Consider the following 22010-nt stretch of genomic DNA (forward strand, 5'->3'; position numbering starts at 1 on the left):
ACAGAATTATTTCCGTTTCCGAATTTTCAGCCAATCATATTGCTCCTAGCGAAAGCCGGTGTGTAGTCGTGTACAGTTTACACACGTAGCAGATTTACAATACATATTGTCATTAGGGAAGAAAAAAGTGAATTATCTAAATTATTTTTAAGCCTTTTGTAAGTTGAGGAAAAGTTATTTCCTTATACACTGGATTAGCCACTCTTTGTAAAATCTGTTGCAAGCCATAAGAGCACCTATCTTACAAGATTAGACCTAGATAAAAGAGTCTTTCTAAGTAATGAGTAGTATACTACTTACTCAGTCATACTAGATTACTAGAGTCTAGTAAATAATAGATTTCTGTCTGTCACCACTGTGTCTCTAGCTAGACTCTAGATCTAGTAGCTAGTCTCTAGTAGACTCTAGATCTAGACCTAGTAATAACAGTAGTAAATTACTTACTATAACTTCAACTTACTTCAAGAGTAAGCCTGCCCCTGGCCTAGACTTATTTTAATTAAGACTAGCCACTAGTCACTAGTACTACTAGTAGAATGACTAGGTCTAGAGTAATCTAGATGTCATTATATTATTTATAATATTTATATGATTATTAATTAGACTGACAGTTACTGACTAGACTCAAGTAAAAAAGACAATGTCACAATGACAATTCTACTAACTTTGTCAATACTGAAGTCAATACTGATCCTGTAAAAAAGAGTCATATTAAATGATCATATGATACTACTATATCCAGATCTGTAGTTTTAGTCATTTTAGTGAATAAGCTGAATTCATCATGTAACAATGTCAATGTTTTTTGGAAGACCAGAACAATTTTTAGATAGATTCTACTTTGTATTGTTAAAAATTGTAATATAGGTTTTAATAATCATTATATCACAATAATGCTTAAATTCTTTAACCATATTAATTCAATTAGAATTACATTCTATTAAGTGTAACTAAGTACTAAATCTATCAACTATTATAGATACACTGATACGGATACACTCATACCGATTATTAAATAGATCTAAAAATCAAGATATTAATATTCTAGTTTAGTACCCAATTAGGCCATTAATATTAAAATTCTAGTGTAGTACTGTGGTGACTATGTTTGTATATATTGTAAACAACACTTGAGATATTCTTGGGTGTAAGATTTAAAGAATTCTATGTTTATTTATTATTAATTCATTGGTCCATTGGTTAGAAAAGAGTGACAGCGCTTGGAGTTTTGTTATTGTTGTCAGAGGCCTGAGTTAAGGAAGCCTAGTTGTATAGTATTATAAGTAATATAGAAGTCATTTTTTATAATTATGTATATAAATTTAGGCTACTAGTTGACATTTTATGCGTTGCCTACAACTACAGTTATCCTGATTACTTTTATTAAACTTTAATTTAAAGTTATATTTTGTTGTTAATTCATCTCTGGCGTCTCTTTGAGTTATTGAAAGAAGTATGTTATGTGTCAAGTATAATCCAAGTAAGGAGTTCACAAGTACCCAATTAGGGACTTAGGCCATCAATAATTGACTTTTTTTCTTTTTAGATCTCAAACTTGTCCTGCAATCTTTAAAAATAAAATCTAATCTGAGCCTTGTATCTATATCAATTATCATGTTTACAGAAAATTCTCAATTATTTTTAAATTGTTCATTATCAATAATATTAAAAATTATTGTTAAACAATGATTTAATGAAAAGAATTTTAGTAGTGTTAATCTACTAACTTGAAAACATGCTCAAATAGTAATATAATATATTTATTAGCAATATATTTTTTTATTTTATATTTAGTTAAAGGCATTTTCTAATATTTGTATACTAACTATACTTTTTAGACTAGTAAAGAGTAATACTCTTAGACTATAACTACATTGATATGCAACCTCCTAAAATCTGTTTTCCTAGCCCCCAAAGTTTTACTTCTAAAGCAGTGGTGGTATATATATATATATATATTCATGCTGAATTTTTATTTACATGATCCTGTCCCATTAAACTCTAGTATTAAAACCAAAATGACTTTTCTAAGATATATTATTGGGTAAAGGCAATATCACTTTCCTCAGGTTCTGAAAAGGCAAACAGCATGAAAAAAGCTCAAGGTACTTGGGGCCTACAATGGCTCATGCGTATGTCACCAGAGAAACAGGACACACTTCTGAAAATGGTCATCCTCACTGTCGCAGCAGTATTGTGTAAGATTATTGTTTTAAAAAAAAACAACATCATAGTATTTCATTTAGTATCTCTAGACCTACATTGTTTGAAACTTGTCTTGATGTTCATTCATAAATTCACGTCACTTTTTATTTCACAGCCTTCTCCACTCGTCTCTTCTCTGTCCTGAGATTTGAAAGTGTCATTCATGAGTTTGATCCTTACTTCAACTACAGAACCACCAGGTTTTTGGCAGAGGAAGGCTTCTACAATTTTCACAACTGGTTTGATGACAGAGCTTGGTATCCTCTGGGTAGGATCATTGGAGGCACCATCTATCCAGGTATTATCATGATTTGACGGATTCATTTCCAAGGTGAAAGTAAGAATGTATGGTAAATGTAATAATCCCCACTTAATGCAATCAGTTTGAGTATGATAATTAAATTCTTTAATTATTATTGAAAATCTTTATTTACTAACGAACATGTAACAGATTGATGATCTTCTTCAGTCATTAATTAAAATATAGTTAACCATGAATTTATATTTTGAGGTTCTCAAACAAATGGAAATAGAACACTGAACAATAGCAGTTAACTACATAACCTATAAACTACTGTTATTTTAACATTGAAAAGAACTTTTTACATTTAATTTGACATTTTCATTTTAAGTTGAGCTTGTCGATAGTGCAGTATTTAATTACAACTTTTCTTTTTTTTTAAGGCTTGATGGTCACTTCAGCTGCCATCTACCATGCCATGAACTTCTTCCACCTCACTATTGATGTCAGGAATGTGTGTGTGTTTTTGGCTCCACTCTTTTCTAGTTTCACCACCATTGTCACCTTTTATTTCACTAAAGAGCTGAAGGTGAGTATTTTGGTGTTTGGTTTCAATTGTGGGTATGTAGAATATTTCCTGTTTGTTTATCCTGTTGGTACTCAGGAGCTGAAAGAACTGAGGGATACTGTAATGAGATTGAGATAGGAAGATGGTTAGAACTATGGTATAGGCAAACTTAACACTGAAATACAATTTGTGACACAAGTCGGCTTATATTGTGCTATCCTACATCAGATAGGGAACATTTATTTTGTTGATAGTCATTGTACTATCCAGTGCATTTAATGGTTGGCATGAAAAGCAAGTAAAATCCTTTAGAACTAAACAAATATAATTATTGTATTTTATATTAAAAAAAACAACAAGTTAGGATTTGTATCTTGTATCACATATCTTAAGAAGAATCACACGCACATTGGGTCACTAGTTTCAGTTTTAAGTAACAAAGTCAACTCTGCCTTTGTTTGTCATTTCATTTAATGGAATCATTATTTCCCATTTCGCCTTTTCTCAGGATGCCTCAGCTGGACTTTTAGCTGCCTCCATGTTGGCCATTGTGCCTGGCTACATCTCACGTTCTGTTGCTGGCTCTTATGATAATGAAGGCATCGCCATCTTCTGCATGTTGCTCACCTATGCATTGTGGATCAAGTCAGTGAAGACCGGTTCTATCTTTTGGGGTGCTCTCTGCGCCCTGGCATACTTTTACATGGTAATTTTATGTTTTTGCAACGTTGGATATTATTTTATAATGTTTCGACCCAATCTGGTGCCTAATGTTGCATCCACAGTGTACATCTTTGTCATTTGTTCTAGGTTTCCTCTTGGGGAGGCTATGTTTTCCTTATCAACTTGATTCCTCTTCATGTCTTGATGTTAATGATCACAGGAAGATTTTCTCATCGTATCTATGTAGCTTATTCCACTGTGAGTACAAGCTTTTTATTTTTGTTTCATATTTTATCTTATCTTAAAAAGTTATTCTAAAAAAATGTATATTATTGAAAGAATACACTAGAAACATTCACATAATAAGAAGAGAAAATCCAATAAGCCTTCATAAACTTAGTTTCAAGCTGTTAATGTGGTTGTTAGATCTAAGTGAGTGTAGATGATGTTGATTGGTTTTGTGAGATGTTATTTGCGCGCTCAATAGTACCAACTTCCAACAGAACACAAACAGTGTATAATGAAGAAATCTAACGTTAAATAAAACAACAGTTTATCAAGCAATAAGGACACAGTCTACACCGTATCTATGCTACAAGCTGGTCTCCTTCATTATCGTTCGTCCGTGAATCATTTCTATTCTCTTTCCATTCTAACTTTTAAAATGTGCTGCCCCGTCACTAAGAAAATATCCAATTAAACCCAACTTTGACGCATCTTACTATTGTGTCATTACAAAGCTAATGATTATGTCTTTGATTTTGTTGACGTAGGTTTACTGCCTAGGAACTATACTCTCCATGCAAATCTCCTTTGTGGGTTTTCAACCAGTGCAGTCTAGTGAACATATGGCAGTAAGTAATTATCATTTCTAAACTCATACTATATATATATATATATATATATATATATGTCAGTGAAGTTACAAAAAACAACTTTTTTAAAAATCTTAAATAAACTTTGTTTAGGCTTTAGGTGTGTTTGGCTTGTGCCAGATCCATGCCTTTGTAGACTACCTTCGTTCCAAGATGTCCAAAGAGCAATTCAACCTTCTGTTCAAGAGCCTCGTCCTGCTGGTTGGCTCGGTGGTGTTTGCTGCTGCTGCCATTGCCACTGCTCTAGGCAGTATCCTTTTGTATTGACATTATTTCTGCTACAATTAGTAGGAGTGTAATAGGGTTGTGGAGGCATGGTGGCTTATTGCTTGGCTTCAGAATCTGGGTCCCGGGTTTGAATCCTGGTGAAGACTGGAATTTTTAATTTTTGGGATCTTAGGGCACCTCTGAGTCCGCCCAGCTCTAATGGGTACCTGACATTAGTTGGGGAAAAGTAAAGGTGGTTGGTCATTGTATAGGCCACAAAAAGAGATGACCTTTGCATCATCTGCCCTATAGATCGCAAGGTCTGAAAGGGGAACTTTATAGGGATGTAGTCTTGTGCCATGATCATTACTATGAATATTATAGTTGACACCTGGTTCATTTATTATGTTATTGTCAGTACCTAATGAGTGCTTAGATTTATATTATACTCTTATACATACTGAACAAGCCCTTGGGGGCTTGTTGAGACAAAGTACGACTTCTATATAATAGAAGTTACTGCACTCTTGAAGACCAAATCCTTATTTATTGTCTTCTTTGTCTGGTGGCTTAAATGGTTAACATTACAAGGGAGATAATCATGTTCAGATTATTCTATATTTACACTTATAAGAATAAAGGAGCATATACCATGGTGTGCAAAAGTAGGTATATGACAATAAAAAAAAGAGAAAAAATGTATATAATGACTGCATTTATGATACAAACAAGCAAATGTCCTATAAATATTCCCTTTCAATTAAAGCATTAACTATGTTTAACTGAGCAAGTGTATACTTTGAATCATTTCTTTTTATTCTTTCAGTATAATAAATGCAGTAAATATAAATATGCACTCTTTTTTAACCTCTGTATACCCATTTTTGCACCCCCCTGTGTGCTTGTGTGCATATACCTGGTATATATATATATATATATGTTTGAAAGAATCATTTAAAAGTAAATCCATTAAAATGTTCTTAGTCCTCTGAATAGCTTCTTCTCTTCTTTGCTCATACTCTCTCATTTAGTATTGGACTGATAAGATTAAGGTTACTGAATGTTACATTCTTTTGTCACTGGTGCATGACATGGCCTAAATTGTGCTGATGTGCCTAAAATCGAATCAAAATCATTGTCACTGGTTACAGTTTATGGTTTCATTTTTAGCCTTGACCAAAACTTCTTAAGAAATTGCACCATGGACTGGACGTTTCTATTCCCTGCTGGATCCATCCTATGCCAAGAACAACATCCCCATTATTGCCTCTGTCTCTGAGCACCAGCCTACAACCTGGAGCTCCTTTTATTTTGACCTCCAGCTTCTGATGTTCTTGTTTCCTGTAGGTCTGTACTACTGCTTCACCAAGTTGACAGACGCCAACATTTTCATCATCATGTATGGAGTCACCAGCATCTACTTTGCAGTAAGTGTTCATATTCCATAGACCAAAATGTATCAAAGCTTAACTAGAAGTAAACATCTTTGTTACTCCTCTGTTCTAATTACTCTATTCAACAAAGTTGGCTTCTGATTATTAAAAAAATCATTCTTTTCATATATTGGTTACAATAAAGTTATGTTCATCCATATAGTTTTTAAATTACAATTGTTCACATGAAATAAATTGTAAATTTGATCAATAAGAATTCCTGGAAGTCTTTTTTTTTAAATTCTCAGAATCATAAATCGTGATCAATGTCAAATTACATAGCCTTGGACCTTATTACTAATTTATTAATTTGTTTTCCCCATTTTAATCATTTGACATAGTTTAACACTAAATTATTTCATTCAGATTTTACCTAAAATAAATTCCTGATTAGGGCTATTTTTAAATTTTATTTAGTAAATGTTTTATCCTTTAAGAGTAGCTAAAAAAAATTCTACAGGAGGTCTGTTAATGCTAGTTACATGATTTAGTTTTTGTACTACAAATTATCTGACATTTGTGTTGTATCTTTTATAATCTAATTAGGGTGTGATGGTTCGTCTTATGTTAGTTTTGGCCCCTGTAATGTGCGTACTTGGAGGAATCGGCATGTCCGCAGTGTTGACCACCTACATGAAAAACTTGGACAACCCCATGAGGAAGGAGAAGAAATCTGTGAAGAAAATTGAATCTAATTATCCCTTGAAGAATGAGGTGAGCTCTCCGCACTTAAGCGTCATATTGATCATACATTATTTTTATTATATGTACTTCAAAATTAGAATAAATTTTCTTTTTTTTTTTTCCTGGTTATGTTAAGTTTGAACTATGTTTACTAAAGTATAGTGCTATGGTTTCTTTCAGATTGCTACTTGTGTTGTATGTTTGCTGACTGTATTCCTCTTGTACTACACATACCATTGCACATGGGTTACTTCCGAGGCCTATTCTTCACCTTCCATCGTCCTTTCTGCCAGGGGTGGTGACGGCAGTAGAATCATCTTTGATGACTTTAGGGAAGCTTATTATTGGCTGAGACACAACACACCAGAGGTATGGCTGGTGGGCAGTCTTTAATTTGTTCTCAAGGTCTTTCTGTAGGATGTGCTTAGAAATTGGTGTGGAGACCCAATAAATTATAATGGATTCATACATTCTAAAAACTTATGAAATATTTTCTTTTTTCCTCAGGATGCTAAAGTAATGTCTTGGTGGGATTATGGTTACCAAATAACAGCTATGGCAAACAGAACTATACTTGTAGATAATAACACGTGGAATAATACACATATTTCACGAGTTGGCCAGGTATTTCATCACAATTCTTTCCTTGTGTTCTTTCCTTGTGTTCCTAAAAGATGTGAGCTTAACATCATCTAGCCCCATAGATCTCAAGATCTGAAAGGCTATCTGTACCATAAAAGTCAAGCTTATCTTATTGTTTGAACAGCCTGAGATTGTATTGTATTTAAAATATTGTTTTTGTTAGACACTTTTGTAACAATGACAATGTATTTCAGGCCATGGCATCTTCAGAAGAAAAAGCATATGAAATAATGAGAGAGCTAGATGTGAACTATGTGCTTGTTATTTTTGGTGGCCTGACAGGCTACTCATCAGATGGTTAGTCTTCACTTTTTAAAATTTAAAACTTTGATTTAAAAAACAATACTTTGATTATTAAGGGAAAAAAATTGTTGGTTAGTAAGAAAGCTAGTTATTTACAGTAGGTCGGCCAAACCAAATTTGAGACAATCTACTCTTGGCATAAGCTGACAGGGTCATCATCACTAATCTAGCAATTAGACCTAAACCATATATGTAATCTAACAATAGGTGCGATTTTGAAATTAATTTTTTTTTCCTGCTTTATTAAGTCTCAGTTATTTTTTGAGTTTTCATATAAAATAATTTGTATTAAAGGTGATCCAATTCTCTCCAAATAATTCAGCATTAGCATCTACCTTTGATGCTTCAGTTTTGTTTCAATGACTAATTGAAACCAAATCTAGATTTATCTATAGTTTTTAACCAATTATAGTAGTATAGCTATAACTATGTCTTTGTATGGTTATGGACAGTTTATATACAATTTACAAAATAGTTGTACTTTGTGGGTTTTCAAGATTTATTATTTTTAATAATCATAAAAAATATCATTTTTTTTTAGATATCAACAAATTTTTGTGGATGGTCCGTATTGGTGGCAGCACTGACAGAGGCAGCCACATCAAAGAGTGGGACTATTACACTCCTCAAGGGGAGTTCAGGGTGGACAAAGAAGGCTCTCCTGTCCTCTTGAATTGTCTGATGTACAAGATGTGCTACTACAGATTTGGTTCTGTCTACACTGAAGGAGGTAGGGTCCTGTTTGAACAAATTGACCAATTATCTTATGTTTAAATACTTTGAAATCTGGATCTTTTTACTTGTTATACAAGTCCAAAGTTAAAACTGAAGAAGTGGCTCAAAATTTTGAATTCATTAGTTTTATAATGGGAACCAGATAGTCTTGATGCTGTCAGTAGCACTAATTCGTCATTAAGTGAAAGAAAGATTGACACCACAATGATCCCATTGAGATCTATATCATATTTGATCTACCGAAGCATCATTAGAAATTGGTTTGGTTTTATTTTATATTCTGTGATGAGGGAAAGCTATTTTAATTACAGAGTAAAACTAATTTAAGAATTTTTCATGGAAAAATTAGTATTATGTCATGTACTTAACCCTAGACATCAATTTCTGTGAGCCACTGGGCATAGTTTTACCTTTAATGTCTTGATTTTTATATTCAATTTATTTGTGGGTGGGAATTATAAATAGTCATATTAAGGAAAAATATTGTCTGACAATATTCTATAAATAATACCCTTTAATATTGGGCTTTCCTGGCATATTATTCTCTTCCTTGAATCAATAATTGTGCTTCAAAAAAGCATTGAAATTCTGAAACATTTAGTTTTGCATATTCTAGGATTCCTATCAAAGTAAATGCATTATCTTTTTTGTTTCTGTATAATTAATGACTTTTTTTTTTGTGTCTCTCTGTCCAGGTAAACCCACAGGTTACGACAGAGTGCGTAACACAGAAATCGGCAACAAAGATTTTGAGCTGGATGTTTTAGAGGAAGCATACACCACCGAGCATTGGCTAGTTAGAATTTATAAAGTCAAAGATTTAGAGAACAGGGGTATTTAAATGAAGCTGTGTGTACATTTTGTCATTGTATTCAAACCTTATTCTGAGTTTATGTCTGCTGATTTACTTCACACATATATATATCATCATTGACATATTTTTATCTGTTAAATTGTTGACTGCTGAGTGTTTCATGCAGGACATCACATTGATGGTTATTCTAAACAATTTGTTGTGCATTAAATAACAGATGTTGAACGTTAGTGGGGAAGAAAGAAAAAAAATTGTTTTAATGTAAAAAAATTAACACTCGCTCTTTAAACTGTCAGCGTTCCCAACAGCTACTGCAATTATTATATTATTTTCTCATAGACCTAAACATTCATAGCTGAAATATGACGCCACATAATGTTTTTGTTATTATGTTGGTGCAACTATTTTTGTTCAATGCTTCTGTAGAATAATCACTCAATTCAGTGTAATAAATGCACAAATCTTGAAGTTTGGTTTTTAAAAGAAAATTGTTGAACTCTTGTGTTTTTAATGTTATTGCTTACAACTTTGGTGTCAAATTTCGGTGTCTGAGGTTATAGATGTGTGAGTGATAGAGTTGATAATCTCTAGTTGTTTTAAATCTGGTACAAATGTTTAGGCTGTTTTAGAACCCCAAGGTTCAGTCATGAACTACTTATCCCTTCTAGTTTATCATTGGACCCCAGGGTACTAGTCTCACAAGTAGACCATGACAATAAAATAAAGTATTCTTGAGGGAAAACAAAATGTTGCTCAGTTTTATAGAGATTGATAAACTATGTTTGCTGAAGACTAGAAAACTGTTAATGATGCCTGTGTTGAAGTCTCTCATGCAGGCTTTCACACTCGTGTAGTTTTCTATTTAATGGAATATTTTGTTGTGTCACAATATATATATAAACTGTAATTGATTTGCTCTCAAATAAAATCTTGGTCAAAGTTTATGCTTCAGATTCAGTCTGTTAAGTTGACAGCATTTGATAAGAAACACTCATCACAGAGACTACTTGATGTCACATACACAAAAATTAAAAAAGTCTCAATTGTTATTAGTTTATTTATACATGTCAAATTGACTATAACACACAAATAAAACTTAAAAATAAACTTCAACAATAGTGAGCATTGAGGTAATTTAAAATAAAAAAGGCAACAGTATTATCAGGTCCATCTTTATGTACATTAAATACCAAGTTTAATTTAATTTGAGTGGAAGCATGTGATGTTTCTTGGAAAGATTGAAGTCACTGGTCATTAGCAAATAGTTGTCAAGAACTACAGTGATGCTCACTGACATATGTATACAAATAAAAGCATCTAAAAGTATATGACCATTTACATTTATTGTGGTGGGGGGGGGGGAATAGTGTCCTCATGATAGCTGCCACAATAAGTTTTATACCAAGTAACTTATAAAGGATTCCCTACATGATGAAGATGAGTTGTCAATAAATATAAGCCCCTATTCATTACCAGTTATGTTAGAGATAACCATAGGGGTATAGCTGCTGTCAATAGAGACAGTTTGTTGAAAGATTACAACTCAGCTAATTAAGTTTCCTATAAATATTTGGATTAGTAAGAATAAATTCTGACAAAACAATTTGCACACACAATACATGATTAATTGCACTTCACTTGAAAGTTTGGGGATAAACACTAACTCCCTTTTAAATCGTGAAAAATTATATTTATGTGCATGCAATATTCACATGTAAAATATATTAATATAATTTTAATCCTAATTTTAACAATTATAACATTTACAAAATTTAGAACACAAAAAAGAGTAACAAGTGTAATTATATAATACAAATCCTGGTAATCCATAAGTTTTTAAAACATCTTGAATAAAACCAACAACAACAACAAAAAAAACCCAGATAATTCTAACCTTAATACTAAACTTTGCAATACAAACAAAAAGGAAATAAAAAAAAAAACCATTTAAAACACACTTCCTCTCTATCTCCTGTATATCTGTTGACTTTTTAACCAAGTTAAGTTTTGAACAAGTCACACTGGGGAAAAAATGGAACATCTCCCTAACTCTAAATTTAACACAGAGTTGGATGGGAATGCTTGTGAAATATAAGGTAAGATTTTTTTTATCACAATAATAAAAAAACAAAAAAAAATTGAGAAACAAACTGTTTCCAACATTTTGAATCCCCCGCCCCTAAAAAAAAATTCATATTAAAAACTAAAAAGGAAAAAAAAATGTCAACAATAATTTAGTTAACAATAAATAAGACTGGCAACATGATGTAAATAAATTTAAATATAAGAAGGTGTAAGTAAAATTTAAACAAATTTATCAATTTTAGGCTTAAAACAAGGATGAAGTCACACACTTGACTATTGAGTCAATATCCTTACTAATAACTAATGTACAATATAAAATTCTTGGTCCTAACGACTGACTCACTGCTATTATTAATTGTCGCACTACATATCTTAACGTAAGCCAATGAGGAAAAAAAAAAAGGGCAGCTTAAAAGTTCATGGTTGAGAGTGAGGGCTTTCTATTGGAGGATGACAAAAAATTATGCAATGTTATTGTAATACTGGCTGTTCCACAGAATATACAAGGGCCAAAAAGTGTATTGTTGGGGGAGCTTAGGGACGTCGTTTCATTAAAAATACTGGGTGGGTGAAGGCATTATAATGCAAGCACATGAGAAGGCTACAACTGATAGGCCTAAGAAGTGTTTGTGCATACTCCACACTAGGGGTTTGCTGGCCATTCCAGAGAAGGAGACAGAAATAAAGGGGACTTATTGAATTTGAGGGCTAGAAAATTGTGTTAGCTGTGGGGTAGCAGGCCATTTAATTGATGGGTTTAAAAATGTTCAAGGCAATATACACATACAAGGTACCAACTATTTCAACAGGTATAATAATGCAGTTTTAATTTTCAAGGGCAGCCATTCCATTAGCAGATACAACAGGGCTAAAAAATTGTGTTGATGCATTATAATACAGGTCGTTTTATTGATGGGTTTAAGAGTGTGCCAGATAAATTAAACATATATACCAACTATTTCAACCGTAGCTTAGCTCTGATATCAGCTAGTTAAATCTATTAATTATTATTATTAATCAATTATGACACTATAACATTTAGAAACAAGAAAAAAAATTGCATATACAAATCATGAAAACATTAAGATATCCTACCCCATTGTACAAAGTGTTAGCCTAAGAATGTCCTGCCAGTGAAATAGTAAAGTGACCACAAGCCTGAATAGTTGTAAAAAAGTAATGCTTTAAAAAAAAATAAATGAGTATCAAATGAGTACAGACCAAATATTACAAAAGAATTGATTTTACATACACAGGATACAAAAAGTCACTGATCTAAATCCTGTCAAAAAGAAAAAAAGGATGTAGATTTTAAATATCAAGAAGATTGGATCCATACCACACATCATTCAATTTAGTGGAACTATGCATCATATGACAATTAAAGAAGTTTCAGAAAATGACTAAAGCGAGTATTTTTTTAAAAAGAATTATATAGTTTAGAGAAAATCCACAACAATAGAACCAATTGTCAAGATAAAATAAAATATAATTTTGGACACTTTCAGAGTGATGTGTGCAACACGAGTCCTTTTTATCTTCTTTTTTTAATTCCTTTAAGCCAACAACTATGTAATGAAGAAAACAAGGAAATGAATTGACTTTTGTATATGATAGATCTGAGTATTGCCACCATATTTCATTACTTGGAGCTACAAGAGTATTACAAGACATGATGAGTAGACTCAATGGAGGAGCATTGAAAATCATACTCAGGATTAACTTGGATCTGACCCAAAAAAATGGAAGTTGGATATACAGCAATTGGTGTCTCCATCAACATCATACCGTTGTAGATTAAACTGGATCTAGAAGTTAACCTATCTTTACCAACAAAAAGGATGTTTTATGTGGTATGCCAATTCAGAAAGCCTATGACGCCTATTAAAGCAAATCTGTCAATCAACACGACAACGAACATCTGCCTTTTCAAAACTAATGGCGTCCCCACAGCAATCTATGTATGTGAGATGTACTAAGGCATTAGGCAAGATTGAGTGCAGCCTTTAATATGGCTCATTAGTGAAGGTTCAGACAAATCTTGCACACCAGGAATGTTTTACTATAAACACAAGTCAAGACTAAATATTGTAAGATAATGTAAACCACTCCTCTTGAAAACTTAAATGACATGGATGCAAGGACATAAAGAAATGAAAAAACAAGAAACTCAGAAAAACATTTTATGTATCCATTGAGCTTACCCATTCCTACAAATATAGAAGCTGTCATTTGTTTCCTACTGTACACCAGAAACTGAGAGTTAATCAATACTGATATCAAACCAGTAGAAGAAAATTATCATTGTAATAACAGCAGAAAAAGTCAATCATATTGAAAAATTGGAGTCATTAAAATTAGGATTATTTGTGGAAGTCAATAAAATCAAGTTGGAGCAGTTTTGCTAAAATACCAGAAAAACAACAGCTATATCTCATGATTACTGTAATGACTGACAAACTAGAAAAAAAGTTGTTGTAAGTTACTGCTAAACTAATAAATAAAAATTAGGTAAAAATGAGCTGAAAACCCTTGGATCATTGAAAAATCAAAATCTTTTACAGCACAAATAGTAATGGTCAAGAAAAAGAAACTCAAATGTGTGTTAACAGTGGCGTGGCTGGGGTGAGGTGGGGGGATTTGAAAATCCCCCTGGACCCCACTTGAGGGGGGCTCCACAATGAGTGTCAAATATTTTTTTTTACATGAAATATTACGCAAAATGCAGATACCCCAAAGATGTCAAGCCCCCCAGGCCTCCAAATGGTGGGGAATTCCTAGCTACATCACTGTTTCCTGGTAATCAAAGTATAGCATTTAAGCTTGAAAAGTGATATACCATAAAATACTCCATAGAAAAAAAAAAGAAAAGCCATTAACAGAGTTATTTGAGGCACATGTGTGACATATCCCTCTGGCATTACAAATGTTGCCTATTTGTTGATTTGATTGATAAAATCATTAAAGATGAATGACCAACAATGTTATACCATCTGCTGTTACAACTCAGAATTACGTAATGGAAACAAAGCTGTATCTTGAAAATGCACAAAAGTTTGGAATAACTTTTAATGAAGTGGAAAGTGAAATTAGAAAGTGCCCCTGTTAGGACATGAGATTTTCAAACCGGGCCCAGAGAGATTCAGTGCTTTAAGAGAATCATGTGTATCTGTGACTGCATGAACAGAAATAAATAGTAGGTCTTCAGGTCACAGTGGATACCAAACTTTTCTAATAAAATAAGTCTGTTAGCAAGAAACTAATGATTTCCTGTGTTGGAGGAAGTCAAAACAATATGTCTATGATAAACAGATAAGGCTGTAATTAAGTGTATTGACAATTGAATTCTACTATTTGGGGTTTCAATCATATGTCTACTCTGACAAAAGTACTTTGTTCATGTTTACAGAAAAGCATTTCCTAAATAATAGGGAAATAGCAACCAATTGAGCACCAAGGAAATGGCTGCAGTTAAAGACACTATACAATTGAAAACCATAACATTTGCTTAACATTCTAATGACCTGCTGATAGCTAAAAGGAACCAGAGTAAAAGGATGTTTTAAAGTGTGTGTGTTTCTTTATTATGCAGGCCACAGTAAAGAGTTTTCAAAGGTGAATAACAAAACGGACACAATTTCTTTAAAGTAGCTTTTTAAATTACAAAAAAAAATATTACGTTTTTAAGTTTTGAAACAATAGAATTTTTTTTTCAAAATAGAAACTTCACAAAGCAAAAAATAAAAATAGCTTTTGATTAGAGATGCATGTATACACATATCTTTGCTATCACTCAAATTGTTTTTAGTCTTCATAGAGTTAGCCATTTAGGCATTGGAATCAATGTCTTTAATTAATATCTGAAATACAAGATAAGCTTCCTATTGCAGTTGCCCATGGACTTTAATTATAATCACTTAGAAATGTCTATTTCTAGCTTTGAGATAAATATATTGCAAACATGTCTGGATCTGTGAACAAGCAACAAATTAACAAAATTAAGTAGAAAAAAATACATTTTTGAATTGATATGCAATTAGGTTTTTGTTTTCAAGCCAATGCTAGAACATATTACAATAAATAACTCCATTTTTTTTTCTTAACTGTAATTTGATTTCAATTGCCATTTCATATCTGTGACATTTGTAGATCAAAGTTGTTTTTCTCTTTCGTTTCTAATTAGCCACAAGAAATGAAAGCATAAACTAGTTCTCTTCAAGTTCATAGGAAATCAGTTTTTCTTGCAGTTTACTTACAACTGAAGTTCAATGTAAAATCTCTTTGTCATGATGAAATTTCCTGGAGCTGGTCAACAATGTTTGGGGAGCTGGTCAGCAATGTTTGGGTGAGCTGGTCAACAATGTTTGGGTGAGCTGGTCAACAATGATTGGGGAGCTGGTCAACAATGTTTGGGTGAGCTGGTCAACAATGTTTGGGGAGTTGATCATCAATGTTTGGGTGAGCTGGTCAGCAATGTTTGGGCTGCTGGCTGAGCAAATGTTTTAAATCTCCTTCATCCTTGAGTCCAAGATTGCTACAGAGGCTGGGGTCATGTGATCGGCCACTTCTCATTTCACACAGTCTCAATGTCCTGCAGGTCTTGTCACACTTGCCAGAATTTCTTGACTTGGTGTAGTACCTGGACATTGGAACAAAGGTATGTTATTTTATAATTTCCTTTCTCACCTCACTTCAGCACTTAAAATTGTGTTTGTATACAACTTAAGCGGTCACCCATATTTTAAGTTAATCTAACCCTGACTCTGACTACCCAAGTAAAAATGATGTTCTGTTTTGTAGTGCAGAGAAGAACAGACTGCTACTTCTCCATGAACAGACTGCTACTTCTCCATGAACAGACTGCTACTTCTCCATGAACAGACTGCTACTTCTCCATGAACAGACAGCTACTTCTCCATGAACAGACTGCTACTTCTCTATGAACAGACTGCTACTTCTCCATGAACAGACTGCTACTTCTCCATGAACAGACTGCTACTTCTCCATGAACAGACTGCTACTTCTCCATGAACAGACTGCTACTTCTCCATGAACAGACTGCTACTTCTCCATGAACAGACTGCTACTTCTCCATGAACAGACTGCTACTTCTCCATGAACAGACTGCTACTTCTCCATGAACAGACTGCTACTTCTCCAAGAACAGACTGCTACTTCTCCATGAACAGACTGCTACTTCTCCATGAACAGACTGCTACTTCTCCATGAACAGACTGCTACTTCTCCATGAACAGACTGCTACTTCTCCATGAACAGACTGCTACTTCTCCATGAACAGACTGCTACTTCTCCATGAACAGACTGCTACTTCTCCATGAACAGACTGCTACTTCTCCATGAACAGACTGCTACTTCTCCATGAACAGACTGCTACTTCTCCATGAACAGACTGCTACTTCTCCATGAACAGACTGCTACTTCTCCATGAACAGACTGCTACTTCTCCATGAACAGACTGCTACTTCTCCATGAACAGACTGCTACTTCTCCATGAACAGACTGCTACTTCTCCATGAACAGACTGCTACTTCTCCATGAACAGACTGCTACTTCTCCAAGAACAGACTGCTACTTCTCCATGAACAGACTGCTACTTCTCCATGAACAGACTGCTACTTCTCCATGAACAGACTGCTACTTCTCCAAGAACAGACTGCTACTTCTCTATGAACAGACTGCTACTTCTCTATGAACAGACTGCTACTTCTCTATGAACAGACTGCTACTTCTCTATGAACAGACTGCTACTTCTCCAAGAACAGACTGCTACTTCTCTATGAACAGACTGCTACTTCTCCATGAACAGACTGCTACTTCTCTATGAACAGACTGCTACTTCTCCATGAACAGACTGCTACTTCTCTATGAACAGACTGCTACTTCTCCATGAACAGACTGCTACTTCTCCATGAACAGACTGCTACTTCTCCAAGAACAGACTGCTACTTCTCCATGAACAGACTGCTACTTCTCCAAGAACAGACTGCTACTTCTCCAAGAACAGACTGCTACTTCTCCATGAACAGACTGCTACTTCTCCAAGAACAGACTGCTACTTCTCCATGAACAGACTGCTACTTCTCCATGAACAGACTGCTACTTCTCCATGAACAGACTGCTACTTCTCCATGAACAGACTGCTACTTCTCCATGAACAGACTGCTACTTCTCCATGAACAGACTGCTACTTCTCCATGAACAGACTGCTACTTCTCCATGAACAGACTGCTACTTCTCCATGAACAGACTGCTACTTCTCCATGAACAGACTGCTACTTCTCTATGAACAGACTGCTACTTCTCCAAGAACAGACTGCTACTTCTCTATGAACAGACTGCTACTTCTCCATGAACAGACTGCTACTTCTCTATGAACAGACTGCTACTTCTCCAAGAACAGACTGCTACTTCTCTATGAACAGACTGCTACTTCTCCATGAACAGACTGCTACTTCTCTATGAACAGACTGCTACTTCTCCATGAACAGACTGCTACTTCTCCATGAACAGACTGCTACTTCTCCATGAACAGACTGCTACTTCTCCATGAACAGACTGCTACTTCTCCATGAACAGACTGCTACTTCTCCATGAACAGACTGCTACTTCTCCATGAACAGACTGCTACTTCTCCATGAACAGACTGCTACTTCTCCAAGAACAGACTGCTACTTCTCCATGAACAGACTGCTACTTCTCCATAAACAGACTGCTACTTCTCCATGAACAGACTGCTACTTCTCTATGAACAGACTGCTACTTCTCCATGAACAGACTGCTACTTCTCCATGAATAGACTGCTACTTCTCCATGAACAGACTGCTACTTCTCCATGAACAGACTGCTACTTCTCCATGAACAGACTGCTACTTCTCCATGAACAGACTGCTACTTCTCCATGAACAGACTGCTACTTCTCCATGAACAGACTGCTACTTCTCCATGAACAGACTGCTACTTCTCCATGAACAGACTGCTACTTCTCCATGAACAGACTGCTACTTCTCCATGAACAGACTGCTACTTCTCCATGAACAGACTGCTACTTCTCCATGAACAGACTGCTACTTCTCCATGAACAGACTGCTACTTCTCCATGAACAGACTGCTACTTCTCTATGAACAGACTGCTACTTCTCCATGAACAGACTGCTACTTCTCTATGAACAGACTGCTACTTCTCCATGAACAGACTGCTACTTCTCTATGAACAGACTGCTACTTCTCCATGAACAGACTGCTACTTCTCCATGAACAGACTGCTACTTCTCCATGAACAGACTGCTACTTCTCCATGAACAGACTGCTACTTCTCCATGAACAGACTGCTACTTCTCCATGAACAGACAGCTACTTCTCCATGAACAGACTGCTACTTCTCCAAGAACAGACTGCTACTTCTCCAAGAACAGACTGCTACTTCTCTATGAACAGACTGCTACTTCTCCATGAACAGACTGCTACTTCTCCATGAACAGACTGCTACTTCTCCATGAACAGACTGCTACTTCTCCATGAACAGACTGCTACTTCTCTATGAACAGACTGCTACTTCTCCATGAACAGACTGCTACTTCTCCATGAACAGACTGCTACTTCTCCATGAACAGACTGCTACTTCTCCATAGCACAAACCGCAAAAAAGCTTACAGCTCAGAAAAAAGATGTCAAGAAGAAAATCTAATACAAAAGGCCCACATAGCTTAAGATACACAGGTTGAGAAATTCTATACTTCATTAATAAGGACAGTCTGCTTAAAGACCCCAAATTAAAAAAGGGCAAAATAAAATACTAGTCATTGTTTCAAAAGTAATGTTTGATAAAATAAAAATGTAAAATCATCAATGACTCACTTATTGTATTGTTCTAAGACTGTATTGTTTACAGACATGATCTTTATCAGTTCATCCCAGTCCTTAGGGTACACGCTTGACATATTGTAAGCCTCCTGGAGATAAATATATATAAATATATAAATCTAGGGGTTTTGCAGATAGGGTAGCAGTGTGTTTGTGGACAGCCAATGCAAATTGCCCCAGGACAGCGCTAGGTCAGTAGTCAACTGTTATGAGTGGCGACAGTCAACCGGACATGACAACATTTCTGGAAAGATCTTTGCTGTGAATAGTACTCAGGCCAGTCCTATCGGATGTAGTCATGTGATTAAACTAGGTATTTGCAAAGCCATTTGAAATACTATACTCTAACTTAATCTTCATACTCAAGGACAAAGCCATACTTAAACAAGCTTGTCTGAACTATGTACTAAGAAAAAATGTTAAACCTTAAATGATAATGAAAAATATCTTTGTTCTTTGCTGATAGCCATCTTCAAGTTCATAGGAAAAGAGGGACTATAATCATTATTATTAATTAAAAATCACTGGACTGACTGACTATTGTGTGCAGCTAAAAAGAAATTTCTACTGTTTATTCTATGTGCACTTGGCAGCACATAGAACATCAGGAACTCATGTTTTTACCAAAGACTCAGTGTCTTTAGCTGCTGCTGGATGAGACACAAAGTTTTGTGTGATGTCTTGATGGTGTTTGTTTTGTTGCCTCTTTATTAAGGGTAAGTTGTTGATTAGGTTTAGCTATTCTCAAGTTGTTTTAACTACTTATTACTTTGCATTGCTGTTAAAAATGTGGTGGTGCTGCATAAAAGATTATTGTTCTTGGTGTTACAGGGAACTAGGAACAAGCTTAGGGATTGAGCTAGACCCATGTTAGTTTCTTGTATGGTCCATGATGGTGTGGTTGTTTGATGAGGCACTTGGGAGCTGAAGGTCAAATGGGGAGTGTGGAAAAGTGTGCCTATAAACCAAGTTTTATATTACAATGCTTCATGCTTATTTTGTAAACAAAATTGTACAACATTGTTGGCATACCTGTTATAATTTACTTTCACTATTCATTGTAAACATTATTAAAGTTTCTACACTCAGTACTTTGTTTTAGACATTTAAGTGTTTGTTATTTTAAGCATTCTTAACTAGTATCACAAATCAAGACACTGAGGTCATTGGATATATCCAGTTCTAAATAAGTTAGTGACAGCAATAACAGAACATTGAAGTCACAGCCGGGTTCCAACAATTAATTAAACAATAGTATAAATATTTGTAATTGAAAAGCCTAATTTTTTAAAATGCTATTTGAAAAACTATGAAGCATTAAATTTTAATATTTGCCTAGCATAATGCATACTAACCAATTAATCAAACAGCTTAAGAGGAACCTTTCAGTGAAACCAAAATAAAAAGGATTGTTACAGATACTTAGTCTCACCTTAGCTGAGTACTCAAACTCCCAGGTCATCTTGCCCTCTTCATTAGCCCTACTTAAATTCATGAAGTAAGTCTCATGATCCAGCACTTGCTGTTTGGATTAAAGAAAAGACAACCATGAGATAAATTTCAACATCAGATTATTTCATCTAGTGTTATGCTACAATCAAGACACAAGCGAGTCTGCACAGCTTTTCAAACACTCTTTATAGAACTAGATAACGCTTAGTAAACCTTTAGAGTGTTTATTTACATGAGAAAAACTGTTGTCAAGTCTTCTACTCAAAGCCTCTCTATTGTCATTTTTTCTAGTGTCTCTAAACATGTCGTATTTTTTGTCAATATTAATACTCAAAATACAATAAACATATATCATAACACTAGTTAAGGGGAAACAATTTTTTGGATTTGAATTAAAGAAAAGATAACTATGAGAAAGATTTAAACATCTGGAAAAAAAACTCACAAATGAACTTCCTTGATAGTTGCCATCTACAGTGTAGATCCTGTATCCCATGTTTAAGTCTGTGTATGGAGTCACACTGGGGGCCACATAAGCAACACTGATTGGGATCTTTAGGGTCTCGATATCATAGAAGACAGAGAAACTGTCAAAATGGGTGTGGCCAAAAAATTGCCCTGCAATGGTATTTTGATACCTAGAGGAAAATAATAAAAATAAAAAAAAGCAATAAAATAAACCATTTAATAAAAATAAAAGAACGATTTATAATCAGGATAATTTGGAATCCAACCAACCCAAAGAAACCCAGCTGATATATTAGGTTTACCCACTCAAATAATAAACAAATACATTAATTTTTGTTGTGAAAATGGTAAAACAAAATGAGTGGACCAAAGAACTGGAGAAAATCCCCCAACCTGCTGATGATGTTATAGTAGTTCCAACTCCAGATCTTGAGGCAGTCATCAATTCCTGGAGGGATGTGACCCAAAATGTGCACTTTGACTCCATCATTCTCTGCAGCTTGGAGTACAGATATTAACCACTGGAGCTCGTCAGCTGGGTCAGTGGAGTTGAGAAGCATCCACCTGAGATAAAAGATAGCAGAATCAGACATAGGGTGAAGTCACTACATTTAAGTTAGAAAAAAACACAGAGGCAGTGGAAAATACATCTTGCCAGGCAGTGATGATACAAAATAATATCAGTACAGACAATCACAATTTAGATATGAATACATTCTCATAGGGCTATTGTAAAAATGGTTGGTTAAATCAC

The 22010-nt window shown here is 34.5% G+C and overlaps 2 protein-coding genes across 4 annotated transcripts in view; one reads left to right on the forward strand and one right to left on the reverse strand.

Moving 5' to 3' along the window:
* The first annotated feature begins 17 nt into the window (after positions 1–17).
* On the forward strand, positions 18–10312 carry LOC106059159 (dolichyl-diphosphooligosaccharide--protein glycosyltransferase subunit STT3A). Its single transcript, XM_056016352.1, has 15 exons — positions 18–158; positions 2070–2198; positions 2321–2503; positions 2890–3035; positions 3523–3720; positions 3825–3935; positions 4451–4531; positions 4646–4802; positions 5951–6186; positions 6739–6906; positions 7057–7245; positions 7384–7500; positions 7713–7815; positions 8363–8551; positions 9252–10312. The coding sequence occupies exons 2-15, from the start codon at positions 2090–2092 to the stop codon at positions 9395–9397; spliced, it is 2133 nt and encodes a 710-aa protein (XP_055872327.1). The 5' UTR covers positions 18–158; positions 2070–2089; the 3' UTR covers positions 9398–10312.
* Positions 10313–10409: 97 nt separating this feature from the next.
* The window catches only part of LOC106059160 (sphingomyelin phosphodiesterase-like), a 33454-nt gene continuing 21853 nt past the window's right edge, over positions 10410–22010 (reverse strand). For all 3 annotated transcript variants that reach the window (XM_056016355.1, XM_056016353.1, XM_056016356.1), the window contains exons 9-13: positions 21650–21820; positions 21234–21426; positions 20769–20858; positions 19331–19425; positions 10410–16094 (exon numbers count right to left, since the gene is read on the reverse strand). In XM_056016355.1, coding sequence (XP_055872330.1) covers positions 15923–16094; positions 19331–19425; positions 20769–20858; positions 21234–21426; positions 21650–21820 — 721 coding nt within the window. In that variant the 3' untranslated portion in view covers positions 10410–15922. The remainder of the gene's footprint in view (positions 16095–19330; positions 19426–20768; positions 20859–21233; positions 21427–21649; positions 21821–22010) is intronic.

The sequence above is a fragment of the Biomphalaria glabrata genome, chromosome 17 (assembly GCF_947242115.1).
Source record: "Biomphalaria glabrata chromosome 17, xgBioGlab47.1, whole genome shotgun sequence".
In the NCBI taxonomy this organism is placed as follows: Eukaryota; Metazoa; Mollusca; class Gastropoda; family Planorbidae; genus Biomphalaria; species Biomphalaria glabrata.